Consider the following 19,585-nt stretch of genomic DNA (forward strand, 5'->3'; position numbering starts at 1 on the left):
AGTTCCCTCTTGTGTCTCTGTTGTCAATGCATGTATTGAAGAAATGAAGATGTGGCAGTTGTGAACTGAATTACCTTAATCATATGTTAATTCTTTTTACAGATATTAAGTCTAAAATAATATTCCCAGTATCGCAAACGTTTGGGGAAAAATGTAAAAATGGTGACACAGATTTTCTTTTGTTACCTAGAATGTGATTCCTGCTGAGGTGTCCTTAGTTTGTGTGGTGAAACCAGATGAATTCTGGGACAAGAAAGTGACTCATTTCTGCTTCTGGAAGGAGAAAGATAGACTTGGATTTGAGGTATGTGAACACTGTGTTCTCCCATCATGGGTATTGTCTTCTTGTAATTTTTAACCTGATTTACTGTTTCCAATGTTACTTTACTTCCATTAAATGTAAAAGTCAAAACCAATTTCTCTGAGTAGTAATCAGTATCTGAAATTAGGAAGTCTTCAGTGTTAGTGTTCATTGTATTTACAGATTAAAGCCATCACACTTGTGGAAAATCTCCATCAAATGTTTTCAGAAAGTAGATTATAATATCATCTTTCTGCCTTCCTGAAAATGGCATTGTACAAATGACCTAATGTTGGAGCTGGTGTGAAAAGCTTAATTAATTTGATTAAGTAATTGTCATTGTTTATTGAGTAGTGATATTGTTGTTAAGGAGGTTTTCATGGTTTGTACGTACAGGATTGTTTCTTTAAAAAGGGTTGATATCGGTTCGTGGTTTCACATTTTTCGTTAATTTAAAAGAATTCTAATTTTCAGATTTGGAAGAATGAGTTTAATCAAGCTTTTTGTTTCTTACTGTTGGGCATTTTAATGTTTTTTTTATTTCAACACTGAAGTGGATTAAATACTGAAGAATCATTATAGGTTTATTGTGCTTTTACACAATGGGCTAAATTTCGTAAACAGCTGTGAAGCACCAGTTTTTACTGTTGACCTTGAATAGAGCTGGAAAATCTGGTGATCTCTATAACGCCAAATTTCCCTTTCCAGATGTTACTTTAAATATGACTCTAAGCCAAGGGAATCATCAGGTGTTCAGCAATAGTATATCAAGCAGGATAAGCAACCAACCGTATTAAAGTGTTTTTTCAGCAAGGAAACAGGAAGTAAGAACAACTAAATTCCTTCATTTTACTTTTTAAGTATCATAGTGAGATAATAACTGAAGATTCTTTTTATACATAGGCTTCAGTTAGAAATTGAAATAAATTGTCAGAAGAATAATTATTTGCATACCACATGAGATTTCTTATTGTTTTAAAGAAAATTATATTTAACAAACATAAAATTACTTTTTCAGAACCATTGAGGCTGTTTTAGAAAGCATTATGAATTTATGCTGTTAAAATCTAGTTACACCTCAGTCAATAAACAAGACTTTTTACAGTTAGACAAAGAGCATAAGACTGCAAGTTCTTGTCAGTTTAGTGATTAAATATCATTGCATTTTAGACGTCTACAACTGTGCATCTCCAGGAGTGGAGTAGATTCACTGAGAGCTACTTCTGGGCCTCCATGTTTAACTACTTAACAGTTAGCTAATCTGCAAATTCCAGAAAATGCACACTGATAGTTTTGCTAGTTGGCCTTGAAATTGCGTTGATTACAGTAATGAGGGTGACTAGATTGAAATAGACAAAATGGTCTATTTTATACTTCACAATTTTATGAAGCTTGTGAACTGTCTGTTTTTGAATGGGAGTCTGGGCAATATTTTGAGTGCATGCTCCAATTTAGATACCAAATGTTTACATTCACCATGCTAACTATATGTATTCCAGTTCTGCATGAGGTCTATGCTATTATCCCTTCATTAGTCACATCATTATACGGTCATAGAATGCCTACAGTGTGGAAAGAGGCCATTCAGCCCATTGAGCCTGCACTGACCCTCTGAAGAGCATCTCACACAGACCCAGACCCCTATCTTATCCCTGTAACCCCACATTTACATGGATAATCCACCCAGCTTGCACACCTCTGAACATTACAATTTTGTATAGCCAATCCATCTGACCTGCACATCTTTGGACTGTGGGAGGAAACTGGAGAACCTGGTGGAAATCAAAGCAGGCATGGGGAGAATGTGTGAAATCCACTTGTGGTATCATAAATGACATAGCTCGCTGTGTACATGCTCAGCGGTTAACCTTTTTCTCTGCTTTCTCCCCTTTTCTTCCACACTCTCTCTATACCTTTAGGTGCATTTATAACATGCACACATCCTTCTAAAAGTATCTGTATAGAGGCACAACCTTTATGTTGGTTTATCATTCGTCCTAATCTGATATGGATTTCTCTTTGAATTTGTTGAGAATGTATATTTTCTTTCTTCATTCCCATTGCCTGAAAGTCATTGTTTCTCAGTTCACTAAGAAGACGTTCTGTAGCATTGTTCTGCTGCCAGGTATCAAAGTTATTAGCACATCCTGTCAGTGGTTTTGTACAGACTGATATTGAAACATGGTATTTGAATTTAAAAATGTTCTTTTAACCAAGTATGATCTTGGTTGCTGCATCTTCCTAATGACAATGCTGGCTCATTGTTGGTCCTTGACTCAGACCATTTCCCTTGCTGCTAAATCAGGCAATTTGTGGGCTCTTTGGCATTGTTTCAAACTGTGGGCTTTATGGCATGCTTGATATCCTTCTCCATTTTCTATACTTTTTGGTCCTCTGTGTTGATACTTGTTGTCAGTGCAAGTGTGAGAGAGGGGAGTTGGATCTTGAGTCTTCGGCTAATCTGGAGTTCACATGGAGCCAGACTGTTTTGCAAAGACTTGGAAGTGTGGCATAACAGTATGAAATCTTTCCTGTTTTTGGTTGCGTGTGCCCCCATCGGCCTCTTCATTGGTCTGAGGGTTATGTTGGGGAGCTTGTGACATGAACAAAGCTGTATAACTTGGGAAAGGACTTGAAATAAATTTGTAAGCTGTAGTTTGTTATCTGAGATGACTGTGTCTAGGATACCAAGTATTGAGAATGTCTTCCTTAACAGAGAATATCATAGCTTCAGAAATGAGCCTGTGTAAGCACTGTTTTTCAATGGGAGTAATAATCCACTTGGAGGAAAAGCTTTTCTTTGAATTCAAACAAATCTCTCCCTCTTACAAGTTAAAATCCCTACCTGCTTCTAGAAGACCACCATCATCCCAGTACCTGAGAAAGTACATGCAACGTGCCTTAATGACAACTGCCCAGTGGCTTTGACCTCCCTGATCATGAAGTGCTTCGCGAGGCTGTTGTGGTCTAGGTCCACATCAACTCTACTATCCAATCCTGCCACTATCCCCTGCAATTTGCCTACCAACTTAAAAGGTTCACAGTGGATGCCATTTCCCTAACCCTGCACTAATTCCTGGAAAATCTACACAGCAAGGACACCTACGACAAATTCCTGCTCCTGACTACAGCTCCATCTTCAACACCATTATCCCTTCCAGACTGATCTCAAAACTCCGAGACCTTGGTATTGGCTCCACCCTCTACAACTGGATCCTCAGCTTCCTGACCCAAAGACCACAATCAGTCAACTACACTTCCTTCACGATAACACTCAATGCTGGAGCCCTAAAGGATGCATTCTCAGTCCCCCTGTTGTATACCCTGTACACACCCATGACAGTGTTGTCAATTTCCAAGCAAATGCAACCTACAAGTTTGCTGATGACACCACTGTAGTAGAATGGATATTAAACAGCGATGAGTCAGAATACAGGAAGGAGAGAGAGGACTTGGTAACATGGTGCAATGATAACAATCTCTCTTTCAATGTTGGCAAAACTAAAGAACTGATCATTGACTTCAGAAAGAAAGGAGGTGGACATGCTCCCATCTACATGAATGGAGTGGAGGTTACTAGGCGGCATGGTGGCACAGTGGTTAGCACTGCTGCCTCACAGCGCCGGAGATCCAGTTCAATTCCCGCCTCAGGCGACTGACTGTGTGGAGTTTGCACGTTCTCCCCGTGTCTGCGTGGGTTTCCTCCGGGTGCTCCGGTTTCCTCCCACAGTCCAAAGATGTGCAGGTCAGGTGAATTGGCCATGCTAAATTGCCCGCAATGTTAGGTAAGGGGTAAATGTAGGGATATGGGTGGATTTCGCTTCGGCGGGTCGGTGTGGACTTGTTGGGCTGAAGGGCCTGTTTCCACACTGTAATGTAATCTAATCTAAAAAAAAAGGTTAAAAGTGTCAAATTCCTAGGATTGATGATAACTGATAACCTGTCCTGGACTTCCCACTTAGATGAATGGTCAAGAAGTCACAACATTGCCTCCTCTTCCTCAGGTGGCTCAGGAAATTTGGCATGTCCACAGCGGCCCTTATCAACATTTACCGATTCACCATAGAAAGCATACTGTTTGGTTGCATAATGGCCTGGTATGGCAACTGCTCTCCCCAGGACTGTAAGAAAGTACAGAAGGTTGTGTGCATAGCCCAGACCATCATAGAAGCCAACCTCCCATCCATGGACTCCATTTACACGCATCGTTGCTGCGGAAAGGCTGCCAACATCGTCAAAGACCCATCCCACCCGGTGATGACCTCCTACAGTCTCGTCCGTCAGGCAGAAGACACAGAAGCCAGAACACACGTACCTGCATGTTTAGGCACAGCTTCTTCCCTGCTGTTATTAGACTGATGAATGGACTCTCTAACTTCAAATAATGCTGATTTTGTTAATATGATCTTGTCTAGCGGATTGTGTAACCTGTATGCCTTACTCTGTCCAAGTTTTTTTTCACTCTATGGTCTGTATGACCTTGCTTACTATGATCTGCCTGTACGTCCTGTAAATAAAGCTTTTCACTGTACTTAGGTACATGTGACAATAAATCAAATCAATCAATCAAATCCATGCCAAGGCATTTTCAGGGCCTAGACTGAAAGAGCGAGACTAGAAGTGGTTCCTTCTGCTCTTATTTGTTATGGCATAGGTGATACAATTGGAGAGCAATTTTTCCAAATGGGCACAATATACTTGGCCACCATATTGAGTGCCGTACCATAATCTGAAACTTAGTGATACCGAGATGTCCTTGAAACCTGTGGAAGATACGAAGGCGAGTGACTTGTGGTACAACCAGTCTCTCACCATTGATGAGTTCAGCAATGATTCTCAAAATACTGTCTGATTGGGATTATTGAGAACATCAATCAAGACAGAGTGCAGACCTGCACTCATTTCTCATCTCATATCTGTACTTGACTGATTTTTTTGTAGCTTCTCTGCTTTTGCAGGTAAGTATTCAATGGTTTGAGATATAAAAGCTTCAGCTTCTCCAAATTAGTGTCTGCTTTTTGTGACTGATCATTAGGTATTCTTGGTAATGCGTCAATAGTAGTTTGTTGCTTCCTTTAACATCAAAAGGGATTCTTTATCTATGCTTTGTTTAGTTGATGCATGGTGCATTATAGACTGGTTTTCTGATGCTGTTTTTATAATTCTGAAACCGTGTTTGTACTCCCCAGAATTTTGAGCTGGTGTATCCACTGCCACAACAGTTTACCTCTTAGCTAATAGTGCTGGATTTTCCAAGAAATGGCAATCTCACTCAGATTGTCATCCGGCACTTCTTTTGAACAAAAGGAGGAAGGACTGCATTATTTAGGATATTCTAATCAAGGCTTCTTCAGAAATACAGAGCCTTACTTCCATCTTGATGTTCTTTCGTAGCATAAACTGTTGGGGGAAGACAGATAATACCCCCTTTTGACAGCAGTTAGGTGGCATATTTTGAAATTCAAAGGTCTAGTTAGGCACCTACACAATTCAATTGTTAGGATGGACATTCTGCAGGATACCCATCATAAACAACTGCACCATACTCCATCTATGCTGGAGTATTGAAAGGCTGACCATCAGAACATTTGGGCCATAGAGAGCCCAAGATCTCAGAAGAAATTAACTTTCATTTTATTTCCTTAAATGATTTTCACAAAAGATGATTCCAATGCCATGCTTGATCCTGCGTAAGGAATTTCCTTACAAGTTTGTTCATCTGTGCCAGAAGTCGAAAATTTGCCATTTGTTCACCATTCCCATGAGTTTCTGTAATTCTATAATATTCCTAGAACGTGGAAAATTTTCTTTAACTTTTGTTTTCTGTGGGTCAACTGTGATGCCTATTACTTGCAAAATGTGCCCTACAAACCTTTATTGTAAGTTTTGAGCATATTCACATGCCATTTAGTGTTAATCCTACATTCTGTAAGATTATGAGCACTTCTCTTGCTCTCTGGCTATGTTTCTGTTGAACCATGGATCAAGATATTGTCCATATGAAAAATGATGCATTCATTGACAGTGTCCTCTGTGCAGACATGATTCCAATGGGTAGGTGGGTATAGAAGCAACATCTAAATGGCTGTTAAAAAAAGGGAAGACTCTTCCTTTTAATCACTCATGGGATGTGGGTGCTAAATTTTATTGCCTGTCCCTAGTTGCCCTTGAGAAGGTGGTGGTGGGGAGCTGCCTTCTTGAACTGCTGCAATCCATGTGCTGTAGGTAGACCCATAATGCCATGAGGCAAGGATTTCCAGGATTTGAAATAAACAGCACTGAAAGAACAGTGATATATTTCCAATTTAGGATGATGAGTGGCTTGGAGAGGACCTTCTGTTGTCATTGCCCTTTTAAATTGAGGTGGTCATGAATTCAGAGGTGCTGTCTGAGAATCTTTGGTGAATTACTACAATGCACCTTGTAGTCGGTAAACATTGTTGTAACTGAGCACTGGAGATGAAGGGAGTGGATGTTTGTGGATGTGGTGCCTATCAAATATGTCGCTTTGTCCTGGATGTTGTCAAGCTTCCTGAGAGTTTTTGGAACTGCACCCATCCTGGCAAGTGGTGAGTATTCCATCACACCCCTGAAGTATCACGTGGATGTTGGACAGGATTTTTCAAATTCAGGGAATGAGTTACTCACTGGAACAATCCTAGCCTTTGACCTGTTCTTGTAACAACTGTATTTATGCAGCTAGACTAGTTCAGTTTCTGGTCAGTTGTAATCCCCAGGATTTTGGTGGGGGTTTCGATGATGGTAATCTCCTTGAATGTCAAGGGGCAGTGGTTAGATTGTGTCTCTCATTGGAGAAAATCATTGCCTGGCGTTTGTGTGGCATGCATGTTTCTAGCCACATTTTAGCCCGAGCCCAAATGTTGTTCAGGTCTTGCTGCATTTGGATATGGACTGCTTCAGTATCAAAGGAGCCTGCGAATGGTGCTGATCACTGTGCAATCATGAGTGAATATTCCCACCTCTGACCTTATGATGGAGGGAAGGTCATTGTTGGAGTAGCTGGAGATGGTTGGGTTGAGAACACTATCCTGAGGAACTTATGCAATGATGTCCTGGTACTTCTTGTTTTGTGATCGTGTCAATCTGTGAAAGTTTCATCCATTGTTGCCATTGTATGTGCTTCACACTCTACAGCCTGTTCAGTTAACTAAAGCTGACACAAATTCTGATGGAACCAAATAGATTTGGAACACGCACTATATCAGAGCACTACATCATGGGTTTGTTAATTAGCAAAATAATCCATTATTGAAGCACTGCCTCCCCCCATTTGCTTTTCACTTTTATCAGAAGTGGGCATTTGACATTTTTGCATGTAAAGCCTGATGTGGGTGGCAGTTTCCAAGCTTTCGAAAAGTTTAAACAATGCGATTCTGAATTTTTTTTGTTGGTATATTCCTTCAATTTTGTGACTTTATAATTTCATTTAAGACCCATCTTGACATTTCTGCTTAATAATGAACATTCTTGATTATAGATACAGTGTATTTTTCAAAATATTTTTATTACAGTTTTATGCTTATGCTTATAATGTTGGGATTCATTGTTAAGAATAACAAATCAGTCTTGGAAGGTTGCACATAATTTTGCAGTGCTTCTCAGTTGTCAGGTCGATGTGAACTGACAGCTGAAATGTTGACCAGCATAATAATCATCAAGAAAGACGGTCTTAACACTTTATATAAAAGACTTCAGTACTTTAATCTCTCTCTCTCTTTAGGTGTATGGTTGCACTAATGTAGTTGTGCATTTTTCAATTTTATTGCTGAAGATTGAGAGGCTTACCTTCTAATTGGGTCAACACAGGATATTATTTCCGTCAAAACGTATGGTGCTGGAAAAGCACAGCAGGTCAGGCAGCATCTGAGGAACAGGAGAGTCGACGTTTCAGGCATAAGCCCTTCATCAGGAATGTGTGGGGAGGAGTCCCAAGTGGGCTGAGAGACCCAAGTGGGCTGAGAGATAAATGGGAGGGAGCGAGGGAGGCTGGAGCGAATTTGCTTGGTGCTTCTTTTTTTCCAGAATGCTTCTAAGGTTGCATTTAAATTAGATTTATTTTTATGACCTGGAGTTGGGAGTTTTTATTTTGAGATTCTTGTATCTTAACATAAACTTGAAGTTGAAAATTGCTGAGACTAACAGTGGAGGGTGTATAGCAAATTCTATAGCATAAATTTGGATCAAGTTAACTTAAATCAGTTTATGTTAAAACCGAGATTCAATTTTTTGAGGTTTGGTATCATTCAGTTATATGGATTTGAGGACAGTGTACTCATGGGAGTCTATAGATTAAAGAATATTTTACGAATGACTCAATGAAAAACAGGTTAGAGTTTTGAATGGATTACCCACTATCCACTATACAGTATAGGAATCTATTTAGGCTTTTATAGAGTGGGAGGGCTCCAAATGTTTCCTTAGCTAATTTTATTTCTATTCTCAACAGGTAATTTTGGTGTCTGCCAACAAGCTGACCCGCTATATAGAACCGTGTCAATTAACAGAAGAATTTGGAGGTTCACTTTTGTATGATCACATAGACTGGCTGAATAAACGATTGGTTAGTATTGTAAAGCTACAGGTATTCTAAAATTACAAAATGTACACAGTACAAGTATGTTAAGATAAATAATGACTGTTCTTTTGAAATGATTACTTAAGAGACTGTAATGTATCTCATAAATTTTCCGAAAATGAGAAACAAAATCTGCAATGTGCCTGCTTCTTTAACCATCACCTATTGGTGGTTGAACATCATTTTTCAGATGACTTCTTTGACAATAGCAAATTTAATTGTGAACTGTCACAAAACACGGTGGGCAATTCAATTTACCACTTTAAAATCAGCCCTTGAAAATGTAATGGCGAGTCAGTTTTTAAATTGCTGCCACCTGTCTGTTGAAGGCTGTTAGGGAGGGAGTCCTATGATTTTGAACAAGTGCTGATGAAGGAATGTATTCCCAGGTTAATTCAAATTTCTGCTTATGTATAAAAGGTGTGATGGTCCATATGCTTTTGTTGTGATGATGACTTCTTTAACGAATAGATTTCTCTGGGAGATGATTTCTTGTGAAAGGTAACTTGATTCTATTAATTGATTATGTAATCAATCGCATAAGAGACCAGCAATAGTTTCTTTTTGAGAACTGTTAAGCTAAGGTAATAACACTGGAGAGGAGATTCTTGTACGGGTGTTTATGATCTTCAAGAACTTTAGAACTATGAGAGTTCTGACCCAAACTATCTATGCTTAAGACACGAGTGACACTTGTATTGAACTGCAAGTATGCAATGTTAGGACAGTTGGGGCAGTAATATAAACCCTTATGTAAGTCTTTGAACAGTATTTGGATCAAGTTTTTAATCTTCCAATGTGTGATAATTATCTGACTTACATCTCCAAAATTGAAGTCAAGTGAGTGTCGAAGGAAATTTCAGATAAGAGGTTTAATTTAGAGTTTAAGAATCTGATCTTGCTCCTGAGACAAAATGTTTCCTGGTTCCACAAACCTGACTTGGGCAAAACTGACTTGTAAAGTCATATTTTCAACCCCAGATGCTGAGGTTCCCTGGGCGTTGGGCCAGGTGACCCTGAAGCAAGTTGTTGTTTGGATTCAAGGCAAATCTCCATAAACTGGCACTTGTGCTCAGGTGGCTAACAGCAGAAATGGTTAAGAGCTACAATCAAGCAGACTGAGAATGGTGGTCAAACTAGTTTAAACTCTGACCTCGGTTAAAACTATAAACAGTACACATTGTGACCTATCTGTAAATTGTGACTTGCAGTTTTCTGTGTTGACCAAATAAGGCAGGTGCCATGTGGTCTGCTAGATAAACTGGCGCCATACAACCTTATATGGTGCATAGAATGTGTCTGTTTAACATCTGGGAGGTTTTTAAACTAGTAAAGCTCCATTGGATGGGATCAAACAATGTGATCAGGGTTTGATCAATTCATTGGCTAAAGTGCCAGACAAGTTTCTAGAAGGATTGCATTTTGTGGAAAAGTTAGCAAAGGATTTATCGGGAGTAGTCTTTGACGCCAAAAGTTGAGAAATATGCAACCTGAAATTATCTTCAGAGAAGACAAAGAACCATGAGACAAGGTGGATGCTGAGAGCAAAATTGGGCACTTCCGTTGAATTAGGGTATTATTTGAATCGAGCCGAACTTATAGAGTTAAAGTAGGAGTTAGGGTTAAATGTGGGTTAAGTTAAAGTGTAAGGTAACGTGAAGTTAAATGAAGTCAGTTCATGTTGCAGTTAAGTTAGATGATGGAAGAAGTAAATGTTAAAACGAATATATGTTTTATATTGAATGAAAGGTTTGTTTAAGTCTGAGTTGATTTCCTGCTTTTTGCCTCTCACACGAGGGAAGAACGCCTAGATAAAAGGTTTGAGTATTCCTTTCGGGCTGACAACACACTCTACTGTCATTTAATGAGGAAAAAAAGCAAAAGTACACTTACATTCCTTGTGCTCCCTGGCCACACATACCCACAAGCACACTCCTCATTCCCCCATGCACGCAATCTTATATCCCTATGCTGCTCACCCATTGCCCCTGGCTTCTTAAACTCTTTATACCACCTTATAGCATTCTGCCCATCCCTTATGACACCTGTGCAGCTATGTACCCCTGTGTCTATGGCCCTCGACTTTATGATGACATGCTAATCTGTACCCTGTTTCTCACCCCTTTGTAATACCTATACCAACAGTGCCCATTTACGCCACTTGTACCCCCAGCCAGCATTTCAGGATAGGTATATACCGCAGGGCACAAGGTATCGCTGGGGGAAAGGCAATTATGATGCGAATAGGCAAGATTTAGAATGCATAGGATTGGGATGGAAACTGCAGGGGATGGGCATAATTGAAATGTGGAGCTTATTCAAGGAACAGCTACTGCGTGTCCTTGATAAGTATGTACCTGTCAGGCAGGGAGGAAGTTGTCGAGCAAGGGAGTCATGGTTCACTAGAGAAGTTGAATCGCTTGTCAAGAGGAAAAAGAATGCTTAATGTTAGGCTGAGACGTGAAGGCTCAGTTAGGGCGCTTGAGAGTTACAAGTTAGCCAGGAAAGACCTAAAGCGAGAGCTAAGAAGAGCCAGGAAGCGACATGAGAAGTCATTGGTGGATAGGATCAAGGAAAACCCTTAGGTTTTCTGTAGGTATTTTAGGAATAAAAGAATGACTAGAGTAAGAATAGGGCCAATCAAGGATAGTAGTGGATAGTTGTGCATGGAGTCAGAGGAGATAGGGGAAGCACTTAATGAATATTTTTTGTTAGAATTCACACTAGAAAAAGACAATGTTGTCGAGGAGAATGCTGAGACAGGCTACTAGACTAGATGGGATTGAGGTTCACAAGGAGGAGGTGTTAGCAGTTCTGCAATTGTGAAAATAGATAAGTCCCCTGGATCGGATGGGATTTATCTGGGAAGCCAGGGAGGAGATTGCAGAACCTGTGGCTTTGATCTTTAGGTCGTCATTGTCTTCAGGAATAGTGCCAGAAGACTGGAGGATAGCAAACATTGTTCCCTTATTCAGGAAGGGAAGTAATGACAACTGTGGTAATTATAGACCTGTGAGCCTTACTTCAGTTGTTGGTAAAGTGTTGGAAAAGGTTATAAGAGATAGGACTTATAATCATCTAGAAAGGAATAAGTTGATGAGGGATAGTCAACGTGGTTTTGTGAAGGATAGGTCGTGCCTCACAAACCTTATTGAGATCTTTGAGAAGGTGACTAAACAGGTGGATGAGGGTAAAGCAATTGTTGTGGTGTATATGGATTTCATTAAGGCATTTGATAAGGTTCCCTACGGTAGGCTATTGCGCAAAATATGGAGGCATGGGATTATAGAGTCATAGAGATGTACAGCATGGAAACAGACCCTTCGGTCCAACCCATCCATGCCAACCAGATATCCCAATCCAATCTAGTCCCTCCTGCCAGCACCCGGCCCGTATCCCTCCAAACCCTTCCTACTCCTATACCCATCCAGATGCCTTTTAAATGTTGCAATTGTACCAGCTTCCACCACATCCTCTGGCAGCTCATTCCAGCACGTACCACCCTCTGCGTGAAAAGGTTGCCCCTTAGGTCTCTTTTATATCTTTCCCCTCTCACCCTAAACCTATGCCCTCTGGTTCTGGACTCCCCGACCCCAGGAAAAGATTTTGCCTATTTATCCTATCCATGCCCCTCGTAACTTTGTAATCCTCTATAAGGTCCAGGGAAAACAGCCCCAGCCTGTCAGGCTCTCCCTATGGCTCAAATGCTCCAACCCTGGCAACATCCTTGTGAATCTTTTCTGAACCCTTTCAAGTTTCACAACATCTTTCCGATAGGAAGGAGACCAGAACTGCACGCAATATTCCAACAGTGGCCTAACCAATGTCCTGTACAGCCACAACATGACCTCCCGACTCCTGTACTCAGTATTCTGACCAATAAAGGAAAGCATACCAAACGCCGCCTTCACTATCCTATCTAACTGTGACTCCACTTTCAAGGAGCTATGAACCTGCACTCCAAGGTCTCTTTGTTCAGCAACATTCCCTAGGACCTTCCCATTAAGTGAATAAGTCCTGCTAAGATTTGCTTTCCCAAAATGTAGCACCTTGCATTTATCTGAATTAAACTCCATCTGCTATTTCTCAGCCCATTGGCCCATCTGGTCCAGATCCTGTTGTAATCTGAGGTAACCCTTGGCTAGCTGAAAGAAGACAGAGGGTGTTGGTTGATTGGAAATGTTCATCCTGGAGTTCAGTTACTAGTGTTATATCACAAGGATCTGTTTTAGGTCCACTGCTGTTTGTCATTTTTATAAGTGACCTTGACGAAGGTGTAGAAGTGTGACACTAAGGTCAGTAGAGTTGTGCATAGTGCAGAAGGCTGTTGTAGGTTACAGGGGAACATAGATAAGATGCAGAGCTGCGCTGAGAGGTGGCAAATGGAGTTTAATGAGGAAAAGTGTGAGATGATTCACTTTGGAAGGAGAAACAGGAATATGGAGTACTCGGCTAATGGTAAGATTCTTGGTAGTGTAGATGTACAGAGAGATCTCTGTGTCCATGTACATAGATCCATAAAAGTTGACACCCTAGTTGATAGGGTTGTTAAGAAGGCATATAGTGTGTTAGCTTTTATTGGTAGAGGAATTGAGTTTCGGAGTCATGAGGTCATGCTGCAGCTGTACAAAACTCTGATGCGACCGCACTTGGGGTATTGTGTACAGTTCTGGTCACCACATTATAGGAAGAATATGGAAGCTTTGGAAAGGGTTCAGAGGAGATTTAATAGGATGTTGCCTGATATGGAGGGAAAGTCTTGTGAGGAAAGGCTGAAGGACTTGAGGCTGTTTTTGTTAGAAGAAGGTTGAGAGGTGACTTAACTGAGATATAAGATAATTCGAGGGTTAGATAGGGTGGACAGTGAGAGCCTTTTTTCTCGGATGGTGATAGCTAGCACAAGGGGACATAGCTTTAAATTGAGGGGTGATAGATATAGGACAGATGTCAGAGGTAGTTGCTTTACACAGAGAGAATTAGGGGCATAGAATGCATTGTCTGCAGCAGTAGTGGACTCACCAACATTAACGTCATTTAAATGGTCATTCGATAAACATTTGGATGAAAATGGAATAATGTAGGTTAGATGAGCTTCAGATTGGTTTCACAGGTCGGCGCAATATTGTGGGCCGAAGGGCCTATACTGCACTGTAATGTTCTATGTTCTTTATCTTCCTGCTTCCATGCTAACTGTAGTTAAACGTCAGGAGCCATGTTGACATTGAATAAATATTTATGTGCATCGCTGATATAGCTGTTTTCTGGAACTGGAAAATTTAGGGAAAATAAACTATTCAATATTGAAAATCTTTCAATTAATTCTTAATACAGTAAAAGTTTATTAAATTCCTCAATGGGATGTGGGCATTGATAACTAGTCAGCATTTATTGACCATTTCCAGTTGCTCTTGAGAAGATTGGGGGGGGGGGGGGGGGGTGGTACCTGTCTTCTCGAACCAATGCCATTCATTTGCTGTAGGCACTCCAACAATGCTGTTAAGGAGGCAGTTATAGAATTTTTGACCCAGTGACACTGAAGAATGGCTATATATTTCAGAGTCAGGACAGTGGGGTGCTGGAGGGGAAACTTGCAGTTGGTTGTGCTCCCATCGATCTGCTGCCTTTATGTTTTCTAGATGGTAGTGGTTGTGGGTTCAGAAGTTGCTGTCTATGTAGCCTAGGTGCAATTCTGCAGTGCATTTGTACATGATACGCAATGCTGTTAATTAGTGTTGGTGTTGGAGAGTTTGGATATTTGTGAGTGTAGTGCCACTTAGTTATGAATGTTGTCAACCTACTTGAATGGTGCTGGAACTTTATTTATAAGAGCAAATGGAGAGTATTCCATTAATATCTGACTTGTGCCTTGTAGCTGGCAAACCAACATTAAGAAGGTAGAAATTGAGTTCTCACTGCAGAATTCCTGGCATCTTGTATACACTTGTATATGGCTGGTCCAGCTTAGTTTCTGGTCAATAGTAACCAATGTTCTCTGTAACTGTACTTGCTGCTGTGCTGACATGCAAGTCCACATGCATCAGTAGCTCCTGGAAGCAGGAACAATGCCACGTGGCCACACAGCTTGAAGGGAGTATTGATGGTAACCCCATGGTAATGGAGGATTCATTGATAGCAATGCCATTGAATGTTGAGATATGATTGTTAGGTCATATTTCTTCTTGGGATTGGTCATTGCCTGAGTTTTGTGTGATTATTAGTTGCCACTTGTCAGCCCAAAACTGGATTTTGTTCAGGTGTCGCTGCATTTAGACATGAACTGCTTCAGAATCTGAGTCGTTGCAAAAGGTGATGAATTGTGCAATCATCAGCAAGTATCTTATTTTATAAAGGAAGGGCAATGATGAAGCAGCAAAAGATCATTGGACCTCAGACACTAATCTCTGGACAGCGTTCAGAGTAATTCTGGAAATGAGATGATTGACCTCAAACAGCCATAACCATCTTCCTTTGTGCAAGTAATACTCCAACCAGCAGAGAGATTTCTCATGATCCGTTCTGACTCTAGTTTTGGAAGCTGAACAGAGTGTCACTGCCATTGACATCAAGGTAATATTTGACCAAATGTGGCATCAAGAGACCTCAGAAATCTAGATTCACTGGGAATCGGTGAGGGGTTGGGGAAGATCAAAACTGGTTGGAGTCGCATCTAGCATGAAGGTAGATGGTTGTTGTTGGTAAGGTTAGTCATCTCAACCCAAGGACATCACTTCAGTAGTTCTTCAGGGTAGTGTTCTAGATCCAAGCATTCTTAGGTTCTTCATCAGTGACATTCCCTCCAACATAAGGCCAGAAGTGGATGTGTTCACTGATGATTGCACAATATTCAGAATCATTCATGACATTTCAGAAATCAAAGCAGTCCATATCCATATTAAATAAGACCTGGACAACATCCAGGCTTGGGATGAAAGTGGGAAGCAACATTTGCACCACGCAAGTAGCAAACAATGATCACCTCCAATGAGATATTTTAACCATACCCCTCCGATGCATTTATCATCACCAAATCCTACACTATCAACATCCTGGACATTAACATTGACCAGAAACTGAACTGATCCAGTCATACAAATACTGTAGCTCAAAAGCAGGTCAAAGGCTGGGAATTCTGCAGCAAGTACTCAGCTCCTGTCTCCCCATTTCCTGTCCATCATTTACAAGGCACAAGTTAGGCATGTGATTGAATGCCTCCCACTTGGTTCGGTACGTGCATCTCCAACAACAACAGAGTAAGGTCAACACCATACCAGGTAAAGCAGCTCACTTGACTGGTACCCTGTCCACCACCTTCAACATTCACACCCTTCACCAAGCACACACTGGTATCAGCATGTACCATCTACAAGAGGCACTGCATTAGCTCATCAAGCCTTCTTGGACCACAACTTTCAAACCTGTGACCTTTACCACCTAGAAGAACAAAGGCAGCAGATGTATAGGAGCTTAGCCACCTACAAGTGGGCAAACAATACTGACTTGCAACTATACAGCCATTCTTTCACTGTTGCTGAGTGAAATTTCTGCAATTCCCTTTCTCAAACAGTGCTATGGTTGCCCCTACACCCCAAGGACTGCAACAGATCAAGAAGGTCACCAACATCTTCCAGTGCAATTGGAGATAAATAAATGATGGCCTTGCCTGCAATTCCCACATCCCATGAAGGAATAAAAATAAATTCTGGGGTCAATGGATTTTCACAAGGAGGCACCTTAGTCTTTTGTCACCTCAATGATATCAGTTCTCCCAGTTTCCAAACTTGTGCTTATGTCTTCTTATAATATAAACAAATCCCAACAGCATTAAAGATCAATGATCTGCCCAATATTCATGTCTGAATTTATTTCCTTTGAAAGACTGTTACACAATGCATCATATGTCCAGAGTGAGAGCTTTTATCAAATTCAACTTTGGTTTAAAGAGCAATGTGAATCTTTTCTTACCTTTCAAGATGTGTTTTAGATTGCTTCACTTTTTTCTGCCGAGACTGTTTTATTTTTCTCTTGAAATTCTCCCTTGATAAATTTAATAGCTCAATGAATTGGTTGCATTCATTGTCATTTCTTTGGGGAATTCTGAAAATGTATGTAGTTCCAGCCTTTCTCATTCATGTAACTTCCCAATGCAATCAAAAATGCTGTTATTCTGCAATGGAAGAATTACCAAGGGACCTTGTCTTATTGCAGATTGCTGACTCAACATGCTTATAGTTCGATGTATACATTGCAGAGATTGCCTCATAGCTTGAGGTCTGGCATCTGCCAAGAAAAAAAGTATGTTTGTGCCTTTTGCGTCTTGTGCTACATGTTGTAAATGTTTGCAAAATGTTGATGAACTACCGATCAGCTGTAACGTGAATGTTTCAGGTGTTTCACTTTGTTGATTAAATCAAATTTAAAGGTATAATAAACCAATAAGTGTTATTTATTAACTTAAATTTCCATTGTGTCTCTGCCACAGCTATCCAGTCTTGGTTGTCAATTTTTATTTGAACAAACAATTCATCTGATTGTTGTGAATTGTGCAGGCATTCAAATACAGAGCCCTTAATTCAGTTTTTTAAAATGAGGTTTCATTAATTTTCACCCTATCTCATGGCTGACTATTAAGCTTGCAATCACTGTCCCTTCCTCCCATTCTCTGATAACCATGACCTTCGTTGCTAAATTAATTAATTGCTTTGTCATTTCCCTTTAGTTTATTCAATTTTCCTCCACATAATCCCTCCCTCCTCTATTGAGTTTAAAGCCCTCTCTACTTCTCTAGTTAATAGTACTCAAGAACACTGGTCCCAGCTCAGTTCAGGTTCACCGTCCCAACGGTACAGCTTTCACTTTCTCTGGTATTGCTGCATCTGCCTCATGAAGAGAAACCTGTTTCCCCAGATCTGAAGAAGGGTCGCTGGACCCAAAACATTAACTCTTGATTTTTCTCCACAGATGCTGCCAGAGCTACTGAGCTTTTCCAGCAATTTCTGTTTTGTTTCTGATTTCCAGCATCTGTAGTTCTTTCGGTTTTTAACCTACTTCTCCCAGTCCAGTCTTTGAGCAATTTTTAAAAATAATTTTATTTATTTCATGTGACTCAGTTAATAATTCAGAGATTTCAGTCTTTGAGATTCTGTTTTTTAATGTAGTGCCTAGCTCTTCTCACTCCCTGTGCAGAACCTGTTTTTCAGTCTTAGTGATGTTGTCAGTCTGTACGTTGACCACCACAGCTGCATCTTTTTTCCTTTCCACTGCAATGATCAAGGAATGTTTAGTTTTAGTCTGATTTTGGTGACTCAGAAGAATTATTCAGATTTTTGCTTCAATTCTTTGAATGAATGTAAGTAGCATCTTGTTAACCTGATTTTCATTCATAAATCCAAATGATATTCTGCATCCATTTTGTGCAAGCTCGTTTTAGCTTGAATATCTGTTTAAGTGAAATATTTTAAAACTGAATATTTGAGGGTAAAATTGTTTTCATGTTTAATACAGGTCTTTGAAAAATTCACGAAGGAATCAACGTCATTGCTTGATGAACTGGCTCTAATTAATAATGGATCTGAGCGGGGTAATCAGCAGGAGAAAGAAAGGTAGGAATAAAATGTGCATATGATAATTTGTGGTTTCATTTGACAAGAACTTTGACAAGGATAGAGCAGATGAATGCATGGCTGAGGAGCTGGTGTATGGGAGAAGGATTCACATTTTTTGATCATTGGAATCTCTTTTGGGGTAGAAGTGACCTGTACAAGAAGGACAGATTGCACCAAAACTGGAAGGGGACTAATATCCTGGCAGGGAAATTTGCTAGAACTGTTTGGGAGGATTTAAACTAGTAAGGTGGGGGTGGTGGGATCCAGGGAGATAGTGAGGAAAGAGATCAATCTGAGACTGGTACACTTGAGAACAGAAGTGAATCAAACAGTCAGGGCAGGCAGGGTCAAGTTAGGACTAATAAATTAAACTGCATTTATTTCAATGCAAGGGGCCTAACAGGGAAGGCAGATGAACTCGGGGCATGGTTAGGAACATGGGACTGGGATATCATAGCAATTACAGAAACATGGCTGAGGGATGTGCAGGACTGGCAGCTTAATGTTCCAGGATACAAATGCTACAGGAAGGATAGAAAGGGAGGCAAGAGAGGAGGGGGAGTGGCACTTTTGATAAGGGATAGCATTACAGCTGTACTTAGGGAGGATATTCCCAGAAATACATCCAGGGATGTTATTTGGGTGGAACTGAGAAATAAGAAAGGGATGATCACCTTATTGGGATTGTATTATAGACCCCCTAATAGTCAGAGGGAAATTGAGAAACAAACTTGTAAGGAGATCGCTGCTATCTGTAAGAATATTAGGGTAGTTATGGTCGGGGATTTTAACTTTCCAAACATCGACTGGGACTGCCGTAATGTTAAAGGTTTAGATGGAGAGGAATTTCTTAAGTGTGTACAAGACAATTTTCTGACTCAGTATGTGGATGTACCTACTGGGGAAGGTGCAAAACTTGACCTTCTCTTGGGAAATAAGGCAGGGCAGGTGAGTGAGGTGTCAGTGGGGGAGCACTTTGGGGCCAGCGACCATAATTCTATTCGTTTTAAAATAGTAATGGAAAAGGATAGACCAAATCTAAAAGTTGAAGTTCTAAATTGGAGAAAGGCCAATTTTGACGGTATT

At 40.4% G+C, this 19,585-nt stretch overlaps 1 protein-coding gene across 9 annotated transcripts in view; it reads left to right on the forward strand.

Annotated features, from left to right (window-relative positions):
- The window catches only part of sestd1 (SEC14 and spectrin domains 1), a 165,695-nt gene that overhangs the window by 91,265 nt on the left and 54,845 nt on the right, over nt 1-19,585 (forward strand). For all 9 annotated transcript variants that reach the window (XM_043693498.1, XM_043693497.1, XM_043693501.1 and 6 more), the window contains 3 exons: nt 191-304; nt 8,769-8,882; nt 18,399-18,496. In XM_043693498.1, coding sequence (XP_043549433.1) covers nt 191-304; nt 8,769-8,882; nt 18,399-18,496 — 326 coding nt within the window. The remainder of the gene's footprint in view (nt 1-190; nt 305-8,768; nt 8,883-18,398; nt 18,497-19,585) is intronic.

Source organism: Chiloscyllium plagiosum, chromosome 7 (genome assembly GCF_004010195.1).
Source record: "Chiloscyllium plagiosum isolate BGI_BamShark_2017 chromosome 7, ASM401019v2, whole genome shotgun sequence".
Lineage (NCBI taxonomy): Eukaryota > Metazoa > Chordata > Chondrichthyes > Orectolobiformes > Hemiscylliidae > Chiloscyllium > Chiloscyllium plagiosum.